The following is a 12,776-nucleotide window of genomic DNA, read 5'->3' as shown; positions in this document are numbered from 1 at the left end:
CCTAACTGTACATCAAAAAATTACCAAAATTGCGTCCCTGTCCAAATACTTATGGTACATGAGTATTGAATTAAACCCCTTGGATTAAAGATGAAAGTCTACGATTCAATCAAATTTTGATGGCTTTGTTTCAAATCCATTGTGGTTGTGTACAGAGGCAAATTTGTGTCACTGTCCAAATAGTTATATTCCTAACTGTAGTTCATAGTGGATTTTGAGGTCTGCTTGGATTTTTGTCCTGTTATAGTAGCCGGCCTCTTTTCAGTTTCACTTTCTTAACTGACTTTAGGACATCTGCATCCAGAAATTACTTCAGATGTTGACTTTTGTGATGCGTTTGCAAGTTTTCCTTCTCACAACTCTTCCATATAGACCATGTTTGTGGAAGTAATGCTGCACAGTGGAACGGTGCACCTCCTGTGTCAGCTATACCTTCCTTCATGTCCTTTGCAGTCTTATGGGGGTTTTACTTTGCTTTTTCTGTCCAGCAGTTGTGCAGTTTTATCTTAAAGGTTTCTTGGTCTTCAAGATCTTGTCTTTACTTCCACAATTCCCCTTAACTGCCATTTCTTCATGACAGTTTCAATGGGGAAATTTCAAGCTGGAAACAATTAGATATCCTTTATAGCATTCCCATGCATTGTAGGCATCATTCAGTTTGATTTTAAGATTCCTCCATTTCCAGAGTCCGTTGCTTAGAAGAGCCATGCTTGTTGAGTGTTATCACAAGGTTTGAAGAGTCAGGGAATTTATCAAACTCTGGAAAAATCACCAGCTGACAATTCCTAATTACAGTTCTTGACCTGCCTTACAAGTCCTAACAAGGCAATTAAGGCCTAACGAGTTTATAAGGTTTTCTGTGTTTTACAAGTAGAAGGGTGCGCAAACTTTTGCACATGCAACAATTATTGTTTTTTTTTCATTTTTTAAGCTCATGAAATAAAAAAATTGGTAAAAAGTGTCTGTTTGCTGGAAAGGTTGTATTTTTTTTTCACTTCAAAGAAGGGGTGCCCAAATGTTTGTATACAACTGTATTGTGACACACTCAACTACCAAGGCCATAAAATAATCCATATAAAATACGGTTTAAGTATTTAATGGTTCTGTCATTCAAACTGTGTCTAAGGCTTTGGTAGTTAGCTATACAGGGCTGATATGTAGCTGTGGTTAGCCCTGCTAGCTTAGCTACAAAAGTGTAGCATTCATCATATCTTACAATTAGCAGTCATGTTCTGGTATAGCAATATTTTATATGCTATCAGTTTAAAACAGTACCTGCCACTGGAAAGTGGTGCCTGTAAATGGAACATGAGTGGCATTTTTTCATCGAACACTATATGTCGTGTATTTGTATTCTGTATATGGTATGTCAGTAAAGAAGCAATATTTGATATATATGGAGACATACCAGTATTCAACAGTGAAATACCACTAATATTCAGCATATGCCATTAAAACCAGAATGGCACACCATTAATCAGTTTAAGATCTCTGCATCACTCAGGTATTTGGTATTAGCTACATCCTAAAGAAGCAAAAAATTCCCTCTTTCCTATCCTAATTTATTCTTTCTCATTTTTGATTCTTTCTGTCTAGGTGTCTATGGGAAGCAGGGAGGACTTGATGACTAACTATTTCACCAAAAGTCCTGCCTCCTCGGCTCCCAATAACAGAGATCAGGTGACTCCCACCAGCTATGTCATGCCCACTGCACAACCATCAAACCAGAGGCCAGGCCAGAGTGTGAAGCCTTCACCCCGCCAGCCTGTTGGCCACTCCCCATCCTCAGGCCAGCCCCTCCCTCAGAGAACCAGCCAATCACTAAGCCGGGCCTTTAGCCTGGCCTCAGCTGATTTGCTGCGCTCCAGTGGACCAGACAGTTTCCGTGGAAATGAGGGTTCCCCTGGCCAGTCAGATGTGGTGGTTCGGCGGCAAGGGGGAGGGGCTAATGGGAGAGAACGGCCGCTCTCTGCTCGTCTGGCTGGTCCAACCAATCAGCTTGGAGATGGCAGCTTCTTAAACCCATCTATTCACCACTCATCCTCTCTCAATCTGCAGACAGAGAGATACGCAGAGCGAGAAAGAGAGAGAGGGAGGACTCCTGTCTCTCGAAACGGCCCATCCTCTTCCTTGTCCTACCATCACCATGGAGAGGTTGCCATGGTAACCCCTGTCAGGGCTGTGCCTGTGACAAAGGCTGATGAAGCCTCTGAGCATGGAGAGGTGTTAAGGGAAGGACAGTCAGATGACTCCTCCCTCTTAAGGAAAGAAAGTGAGAGAATGAGGTGTGGTTCTGTCGATTGTGCAAAAAACACACCAGCTTCCCCTGACCCCAACAATGATCCTCAGACTGTGTGGTATGAGTATGGTTGTGTCTAAAGATGGGAACCAAATAACTCAAAACTACAATCTGTTGCGGCTAAATGCTGGAGCTTCATTGGCTAAGTTCAAACCCTCAGACACAAGTAATCAGTCTTTTGACTAAGCTCTTTTTATTGTGGATAAATGTTAGAACTTAGAACTCTTTGAAGTCTATGGTTAAGCTTTGTTCCAACGCAGCATTAACCCCTGGAAGTCTGTGGGCAGGGCTTTGTCACATTCAAAAACATCTCTGCACAAAGGAAATTACTTTGTATTTTCTGGAACAACCTTGTAGACAAGCAACCCAACCTGAGTCCAAACACCACATGGCAATACAGCTGATTGAAAAAGTCATTCAGGAAGTTTTCTGAAGCTAAGGAGCTGCCAGGGTTTCAGCTGCACACAAAGGTCATGTCACACCCCAATTATTGGATGTATGGAGTCAATTACCACTCACCATTTTTCCACTCACCATCATCATCACAAGCTGAATCTCTCAGAGGCGGATGCAGTATAGTTTGATGGTCTGTTAAGGATTTAGACTTGAACAGCAGAAGCCTAAAGTCTCTGACAATGACGGAATTCATTAGCCTCTGCTGTTTTATTATCACTATGTTTACTGTGATCCAGTAATGTAGTGTCCAGCATGTTTTGACCAAATGATGATTTAGATGTCAATTTTTTTTTAAAGAGTTCTGATTTTACCACATACAGAAATGGAGATGGAAGCTGCAATGTCTTGTTGTGGACCCGAACACTAAGAACGGGCTTTTTGTATGAGCTGGAACTCTTTGACTGCTGCCTGACACACCGTCCAGCCCTAAAAATGTTTTCCTGGATGCCACTAATTCTGCAGAACTGTATGCCAGGAATTAACCCTCATCGAGAGTGACTAAACTAAAGTGAAGATGACCAGAAGCACCAGAGCAACTGAATGTATCAGATTTCTCCTCCTTTTTTTCTGGCCTCCTCCTCTTTGTGCTATCTAGAACAAACACTGGAAAAGACAAGAGAGGAAGGGGGGAAATGGAGCAATTCAAATAAAGAGAGATGGAGCAAGTGAAGGTGAAGAAGGTGTAGACATAGAGAGATTGAGTTAGGGTTAGAATAAGTACTGGGATGCTGGGATGGAAACAGGTGGACAGCATGAGACAGATGAAGGGACAGATATAGAGACAGATGGAGTGATGGGAGGATGAATAGATAAACGGGACAGAGATGGAGGGGCTCCTCCCAGTTAAATTACAATCTTTCTTCCTTCATCTTTAGATTCTGTCCCAGCATGCAACACTCAACTTTTCTGGAAATGTTGCTCTGCCAAAACCAACACTAGTTTCAAAAACACACAACAATCATATGCAGGCACACACACACACACACACACACACAAACACACACGCACATATATATATATATATATACATATATATATATATATATACATATATAAAATGATATATACAGACACAGGCATTTTCCTTAAGGGGGTTGGTTGGGGCTTTGCTAACCATTGAACTGGACTTATTTCACATACACACACACACATACTGCTGAGTAAAACACTGTGTTTTAGTAGGGTGTACTGCTGCACGCTAATTTAGACCAGACAGTTGTAGGCACTGCACAACAGAGAGCAAGAGAGATTCAGCCTGAATCCAGACCCAATGTGATCTGGATAGTTAGAATTGCTCAAGCAATTAATTAACTTTGGCAATAGTTTAGAGTTTTATGATAACTGAATACACCAAGTATTTGGCAGGTTGCTCTGTTGGTAACCATACCCATTATGTAAAGAGAACAAAATCATCCAAGTGTCTCTGGGAAATCTCTGACTTTGGTGCACATTTAACTTTTGCATATGCTATGCTATGTCTAGTAACATAAGTACTTAGTAGTTATTTTATAAAATAACTGGGTACACATGATGGGTATACATATACTGTTATGGAAGATTATATCCACAATTTTATGATATATTACTACATTGTAATATATCATTAAATTGTGTAGAGATGAAGCAAGTAGTTGATGAAGTAATTTGTCAATTTGCACAAAATTAATCGGCAACTATTGTGATAATTGATTAGTTGTTATTTTTCAAACAAAAGTTCCAAATATTCTCTGGTTCCAGCTTCTGAATTTTGAGCATTTACTTTTGTCTTCTATCTTTTTTTAACTTACACACAACTCATCAGATCAGATGTTATATCAGCATTAAGTGATCAGTCAAAAAGTTGCTTATGACTAGCTATATGACATCTCATTGTAGTATTGCTATAGGTCCAAGTTTACTTGCTGCCAGCTTTTAATAACAAACACTGAAACAACAAGAGCCGTTTCGCCATTTATAAAGTTAAGGCTGAATTGAAACAGGAGCTGGACTGGTGGACTAACAAGCAGATGTGCTGTACTTTATGTTTGTGCCCAGACATTCTGAATTCCCAAACATTCACAATACTGACATCAATATCTTCCAAAACCTCAAATGTAGCAGAAAATAAAAACAAAGTTAATTAGGTAGTGTCATTGTGGATCTACTTAAACAGGTCGAATGATTAATATCATGTGTACTGTATCTCATAATAATGCAATCTTTATCTCATAATTACAAGAACTAGATCTTATATTTACTGAATGAGATGCAAACTCATTATTTCGGGGGAGAGACAAAAGAAAAAACTGGAAAGTTGTTAAGTTAAAATTACCAGATGGAAGTTATCAAGGCGTTTCAACATACTGATCCAAAAATAATTTAACCATTTTAATATTTCAATAAAACAGTCTTGACCATTGATTTACAACATTTATCGAATATAACATTATCTAATATAACCAGAAGTATTAAAGGGATAGATACCTCAGTGTAAATGAAATGACAGCTGACAGATTTATATTGTCTTTCATTATATATTGTCATACGGCCCAAAACCTTTATGTAGATTTGCTTATTTCAAATTTTAATTATTAATTCAGTCTAGCTCGTGGTTAAGATCATGTTTTGATCTATTTCAGCAAAGCAACTGAAAACAAAACTTATACACAAAGGGATAGACTTCTGCCTACCATACCAGAGAATAATAGAAAGTGCTTAGTCTTCCAAGCTGTCACATTTAACTAAAATTTAATATAAGTCATGTCTCTTATGTGTGTCTGTCTTTTAGGTCGACAGTTGCACATATTATAAATTCTCACCAAAAAAAAACCCTTAGTAATAAGTTGCTTTTTCTTAAATTTATCACTTTTCTTCTTGTCTGAAGGTCACACATGATGGGAAAGATGTATACACAGTCAGGAGTCTACTGGAAACACGTGAATGATTTTGTTGTCAGTGTTGTCACCACTGGTAGATGATTTGTGGGGGAATGTGGTGTATTCTTTTTAGCCCATTTCTACAGAGAGAATGGGAAAAGGATAAAGAAGAGGTGGGAGAAATTAACGAAAGTATCCCTTGAAAATAAATGATGGTGTTAATGAAAAAGAAAAAAAGAATCTCAAGATAATGACACTGATCCACTGACCTTTTGCCTGTACTGCTTTTAGTAAATACAAATCTTTCCTTCCTGCATTAAAAATGACTGACAACAAACATTCCTAAAAGCACCACAAAGATGATGAGGAGGAGGGAGATGTAACACTGGAGTTGTGAAAATGATGATTTGAATCCATCACAAACATTTCCCCTCACAAACAAAAAGCACATCAATATGCAACAAACTAAATTATTTTACCTGTGACATTTGTACATGATGTTATATTTTATAAACTAGAAGACTCAGGATACATTTTGTTACATTTGCTGGAACTTTGCCTTGGAAATACATGCTGATACCAAAACAGATCCAGATTAATTCCTTTAAACTGGTAAAACCCTGTGATTCCAATGTAAAACTTAAATAGTTGTAGATTTTTTTTTTTAATTATTTAGAAATCCTAGTAGTGACATGAAGTGAAAGAATGTGAAACACTGTAGGTTGATGCTATCAGTAGTTTATCTGTGTGGTTACCTGTTTTGGGTTGGTGTGTGTTGTCTTTGTGTCTGCACTTAAGGCATCTCTGCATTTCCCAAAGCCCTTCAAGACATTTCCATGTGTGTGTGTGTGTGTGTGTGTGTGTGTGTGTGTGTGTGTGTGTGTGTGTGTGTGTGTGTGTGTGTGTGTGTCACCCAGTTTCAGTTGTCTGATGTCAAAATGGGGGAGGAAAAATGATTCCCGGAAGTATTTTTCTACACTTGTCTCGCATTATTACTATGTTATCGGCTTTCTGGAAGGTTTGTGTGTCTGTCTTTTTGTGACCTGTCTGTATTTTCTCTGTGTGTGACTGTCAACCTGCTTTGCTGACTACCTGTGTGTTAATCTGTCCACCTGCTTTACTGTCCTAAAAATCTTCAATGAAACCTCTCTGATCTGTCTTTTGGTTTCCTGCACTATTGTGCAATCTTTACTGAATTTTGAAAAAAACTTTACTGCAAAAAAGCTGCAGTGCGACACAGCGTCACATGAGAGAAGTGAAAGTAGAAGGTGAAGTGGAGCTGACGTCAATGAAATTTCCTGCTCTGACTGGAGTAAATGCTACTGTAACTGAGGAGGCTGATGTTAGTATACCCAAAAGCTTTTTTGTAATAAAGGTTTATAACATTGAACTGATTCTTTATAACTCTTTTATGACTCTTCCACTCCTCTCTGATCGTTGTATGAAGTTGTAATGTTCAGGTTCAAACATGAACAAAGATGGTGAGAACTGTGATTAATCTACTGTTAATTGGGCCTTTTAACGTACTACAGAAGGCTCATTGCATATATATTTGCATTACTGTACCTGCGTGTGTGTAATGAGCTGTGGGCCCCTGTTAACTTACTCTTAAAATTAACACAAATGCACATTCACTCTTAAGTATGAACAATTTGATTTAGTAAAATGCACCAAGTAAGCATTATATATACTGAAAAATAAAGGCCCTAGCTACGGCCTTTATAGTACAATGAATGGCCCCTGTAGTACCACCACTGCATAACACGGGCAATGGATGGCACAGGAAAACTTTAAAGGCGATGCCTGTCATAATAAATATATGGACACAAATGCATGGCCATGAGTGCACCAACTTTAACAGAATGTTATCTACAGAGCAGTTTTACCTTTCCTCTTTCAACTTGGTAGTGCCCAATGCTTAGTGTAATGATGTTTGATAATGTGTCACAGATTAAGTAGATGATCTTCCAAATATCAAACACAAAATGCACACATAATCCTGCATAATCCTACATGATCCTACATGATCCTGCTCAACACCCACTGCTTCAAATACAATGATTATCATCTATTATTATATTTAGTTTTATTAGTACTATTATTCACCCTATTATTATAATTATTAGTTTTATTGAAAATTTTTCTCCCTCTTTCCTCTCTCTCTCTCTCTCTCTCTCTCTCTCAACCCAGCTGGTCGGGGCAGACGGCCACCCACCATGAGCCGGGTTCTGTTCAAGGTTTCTACCTGATAACCTCTTTTATGATTTGGCGCTATATAAATAAAATTGAATTGAACTGAATTGAATGCTCTTGCTTCACTTGTGTGAGATGCTGTTTCTGAAATGACCTTCTTTTAGGGCAGGTGCTCCTCATAGGTGCCTTCTGGAAAAGTTGAGAGGTCATAAGTAGCAGCATCGGTATGTACACTGGCAGATATGCAAAAATACTGCAGAGCCATAATCAACAGCAATACATGTTTAATTGGCAGGATTTTAAGGTGACTGTATCTTCATGTGTTTGTGTCTAACGTAAAATAAATTTCGATTATGTTTACTGGTAAAAATGTATTCTTCCAGTGGATTCAAAATGTTTTCAGACTTTTCTGCACACTATTGTGTTGTAGATTTAATTTTATCAGTCATCAGTCTACATAACCCATAATGACAAAGTGAAAACAATTTTAGAAATTATTGCAAATTTATTAAAAATCAAAAACTGAAATGTCTAATTTACCAAAGTTTTCAGGTCCTTTGCTGTGGCACTCCAAATTGTGGTCATGTGTATCCTGTTTGCTTTAGTTATCCTTGAGATGTGTCTAGAACTTGACTAGAGTCCACTGTTTGGACAGTTCACACCGCATGTCAGGACAAAAACCAAGCCATGAAATCCAAGGAACTTACTTTAGACCTCTGTGATAAAATTGTGGTTTTAGAGCAAGTGTATAAAACCATCTCTAAAGCTTTGAGTGTTCCCAGGAGCACAGTGACCTCAATAATTATGAAATGGAATAAGCTTGGAACCAACAGGACTCTTCTAGACTTGACCATTTGGCCAAACTGAGTAACCAGGCACTAAGGGCCTTGGTCAGGGAGTTGACCAAGAACCCAACAGTTACTCTAACAGAGCTACAGAAGTCCTCTTCATAGATGGGAGAACCTGCCAGAAGGATGACTACCTCAGCAGCACTCCATCAATCAGGCTGGATGGAAGCCAATTTGAGTAAAAGGCATATGATAGCCCACATCGGGGTAGGCTAAACAGCATTTTAAGGGGTCTGAGAGCGTGAGGAAAAAGATTTTCTGGTCCGATGAAAGTTGAACGAAAATTGAACTCTGAACAGAATTTCAAACACCACAATGTCTGGCGAACACCAGGCGCCGCTCAGCACCCGGCTAATAACATCCCTACCATGAAGCATGGTGCTGGCAGAATCATGCTATGGGGGTGCTTCTCAGCAGCAGGGACAGAGAGATTGGTCAGAGTTGAGGGAGCGATGAATGCAAAACCTGCTCCAGAGTGCACAAGACCTGAGACTGGGGCAACGGGTCACCTTTCAGAAGGACAATGACCCGAAGCATAAAGCCAAGGAAATGCTGTATCTTCAGGACCAGTGTCTGACTGTCTTTGAGCCTACCAGCCAAACTACAGACTTAATCCACATATGTGGAGAGACCTGAAGATGGCAGACACTTCCCATCCAGTCTGACGGAGCTTGAGAGGATCTGCCAGGAAGATTGGGATAAACTGCCCAAATCCAGGTGTGCAAAGCTTGTAGAGACTTGCCCAAGAGGACTTGAAGCTGTAATTATGGCCAGAGGGGGTTCTACAAAGTACTGAATTAGGGGTCTGAATTATTTTTGTAAATTTAAATTTAAATTTTCACTTTCCCATAATGGGTTATTGAGTGTAGACTGATGGGCAATTTTATCCATTTAAAATTGAATTTATAACGCAATAAAATGTTCTAAAAGTGAAGGGGTCTGAATATTTTCTGAAGCCACTGAAGATAAAGTTTATTATAGTTGAAACAATTAGTTGATTAAACATTTAGTTGATTCATGACAATTTTGATTATTAAAAGTCACTTGTCAAGCAAAAGTGGCAAAAATAAATTTATTCAAAATGTGAATGTGAATATTTGCACGTTTTATTTGTCTTCTGTGGTAGTAAATTGAATATCCACTGGTTTTGAAATGTTAATTTTTTACAATTAAAATACAACCACTTTGAAGTTGCTACCTTGGGCTTGGACCAAACACTTAAAGTAATACAATGCATACCACTCAGCCACGAAATTAAAACTGGTTATAATGTTGTGGCTGATCTGATTTTTATGTGTGTAGAAATAATGTTAAAAGAAATACACATAAACATTTCCATATTCAACACATACAGGAATGCGTGCAAATATCTGTTATATCTAAGATATAAATACATCACAAGACATAATACATAGGCCACATGTTTGAACATGATGCTTTCGTGTGTACGTCAGGACGAGAGATACCACGCTTGTGTGTCAACGAGAGTGAGAGAGAGAGCTGGCGGTTAGTTTGATGCAGACCTTCAAACCGGAGAGACTCGGTAAGAAATAAGCGTCTTTATTTCATTTAAATATGTAAATCCTTTCTGGTTGAACTTTAGATTACAGCAGTACAACATGCGTGTGTATTTTTGCTTCAATTAAGGAGAGTTCTGTTGTGATTTACACTGTATAACAGCGAAAGACATTGATTAATTTTTCGTATTTATAGCTGAAGTGACATATCCTGTTGGATACGAATCACTACGGGGCGGATCAAATGTCAAAGCGAATATTTGTTTATTTTGAGGAGTGAAATGTGGTGCCAGACGACAGTTTTAGACAGGGTTTTTTAAATGACTGTACATGCTTTTCAGTCCAGAGTTATGAATGACTAATTAGTCCTGTCAGTTAGTAAGCTGCTGTTGAAGAGACAAATAGTGTCGGAGTCAGGAACAAAGAAACATCTCCCATCTCTGACTGAACTTCATTTACAGTGTGTAGCTGCACGGGAAAAAGCTTCACAACATTCAGGTCACTGACATGGCAGTTCGTATTTTCGCTGGTTTTTAGACAACCAAAAATGTAATATTCAGCGTTACCATGTGTGGATCACTGACTGATGAAGAGGTGTGGGATACAGCTTTACATGTACCTCAGTTGCACCTGTTGTGGTCTTTTCATTTCTCTGTAGTAATCCCATATCAAACTAGGGTATACAGATTCTATAAAAATATCACAGAAAAAATAAGATTGTGACCATCTTTGTTCAAGATAAACTTATTCTGAGTTCAGGCACAATGCATATGTTAATACCATTGGAATATAGTGATTATGCTATTTCAGTGTGTTGCTTTGATAATGAGGAAGAGTCAGCTATACACACACACACACACACGTGTGTGTGTGTGTGTTTATTTATGTGTGTGTTTATTTATTTATTTATTTTATTTATATATTTATATTTATATATATATTATATTATTATAATATAATTATATTATTATATTATTTATATATTTACAGTGGGGTCCAAAAGTCTGAGACCAATTTTCCACTGAGACCACTTTATTATTGTTTGTATACGTGTGTGTGTGTGTGTGTGTGTGTGTGTGTGTGTGTGTGTGTGTGTGTGTTTTATTATTTTTATCACTTTGTTAAAACAAAGTTTTGCTGCAAAGCAAGAGTTGGTGGATGACATTTAATATGTTAATACGGAGGATAGTTTTAATTTTTCCAAGAAGCTGTCTACCAGCTTGCAGGTCGTTCAGTGTACCATACATTACAAGCACTTGAGAAGGTTAGAACAATGCAGTTTTGGCCTATAGTGAATACAGTCGTTTCTAGACACATTCTTAGTAGTCTATCTTACACTGACTAAGTTCAAGTAAGCTGTATTGCCATGAATGGAGGAACAAGACTTGACACAATAATTTAAGAAATCAAACTAAAGCAAGATAATGGAAACAGGAAATTAAGGCAAAGTTGTGAGCAGCAACACATAAACTGTAAGTATTGATTTTTCCGGATATTGGGGTTTCTTCACCAATCAGAGCAGAACTCAGACTGGAGCAGTTCACCCCTAACCATGCAAATACAGTAACTGTTGATCATGGTGTAATTACTTTTGACTTGTGCTTTTTTCCAGATAATTCAGGTAACCTTTATTAATCTCCTTACAGCCTGATATTGGGCACCAGTTAGAGTGCAGTGGCTCTCACCTCATTCATTCAGGAAAAGGCCATCTCAGTGCTCTGCAGACATTAGCAGAAAGGCAGAGAAAGCCAAACTCTTTTTGTAATGTCAGTGGCTTTACATACAGAATTCAGCTGAGGTGCTAGTGCTAAATATGGAGATAGAGGACTGCCCTTGAGGGGGTCCAGTGCTCCTAGTGGAGGTCTCAGGGGTTCTCAAGGGGGTTCCAGGGTCTTATGGAACTGGTTCTTGAAACGTTCTTCCCCAGCAAGCCCATTGATTAACCTTAAGAAGACCACCAGAGCCAAAGTGGCCCTCCATCAAGCCCACAAGGCAGCTCTGAGTCCTGATAGAGGCCACCGGGGATGCTCCCAAAGCCCCTTTGGACACCCTGGAGAAAAACCCCTAAAAACCCTGTGAGGAAGTCCTAGGGTTTTCAGGGGGGTTGAATAACCCTCTATGATGGTGTAGGGACTCCAGTGACCTAAAGGAGTCCTCTAGAACAAATCAGGACCTGGTGGAGGGACACTGTGGCCTTGGCAGAGGTCCCAGTGTCCAAACCTGTGGCCCACATTAGGCCCACAGTGGCTTGCCACCAGGCCCATTCAACCCTCCTGAAACTCTATCAAGGCCTCCCAGAAGATTCAAGAACACCCCCATGAGGCCCTGGTGAAGGTCTCAGGGGATCTCAAAGAGGTTTCAGGGTCCCTAGAAGGACCATCATCGAGGGGGTTCCAAGGACCCTGGGCCACAAGGAGGTTCAATGGCCCAGTTAGAGGTCTCACATGGCTTCAGTGATGTTCCAGGGGCCTTTAGAGGATCCCAGGAGTCATCTATAGCAAGACTCTGGGCTTCCTTGTGGGGGTTCAGGGGACTTTTTCATTTCCCAACATGAGGAATACTTCAAATTCATCAAGACTCAGTTAACATACCATGATCTAACAGAATG

General features: G+C 39.2%; 2 protein-coding genes across 3 annotated transcripts in view; both read left to right on the top strand.

The window, feature by feature from the left end:
• Positions 1–3,778, top strand: part of LOC120795426 (protein Daple-like) — a gene marked incomplete at its 5' end in the record, with an annotated part of 43,205 nt that extends 39,427 nt beyond the window's left edge. The window contains one exon of the mRNA XM_040137353.1: positions 1,597–3,778. Coding sequence (XP_039993287.1) covers positions 1,597–2,379 — 783 coding nt within the window. The remainder of the gene's footprint in view (positions 1–1,596) is intronic.
• Positions 3,779–3,894: 116 nt separating this feature from the next.
• LOC120795573 (ovarian cancer G-protein coupled receptor 1) overlaps positions 3,895–12,776 on the top strand; it is a 30,375-nt gene continuing 21,493 nt past the window's right edge. The window contains exons 1-2 of one of the 2 annotated variants that reach the window (XM_040137582.1): positions 3,895–6,591; positions 7,195–7,196. The gene's annotated coding sequence lies outside the window, so the exon portion shown is untranslated. Of the gene's footprint in view, positions 6,592–7,194; positions 7,197–10,156; positions 10,195–12,776 lie in introns of those variants that run through there. The other variant, XM_040137581.1, reaches the window with a different exon arrangement.

Source organism: Xiphias gladius, chromosome 10 (assembly GCF_016859285.1).
Source record: "Xiphias gladius isolate SHS-SW01 ecotype Sanya breed wild chromosome 10, ASM1685928v1, whole genome shotgun sequence".
In the NCBI taxonomy this organism is placed as follows: Eukaryota; Metazoa; Chordata; class Actinopteri; order Istiophoriformes; family Xiphiidae; genus Xiphias; species Xiphias gladius.
The sequence above is the reverse complement of the archived record's forward strand: the minus strand, read 5'-3'. Positions and strand labels throughout refer to the sequence as shown.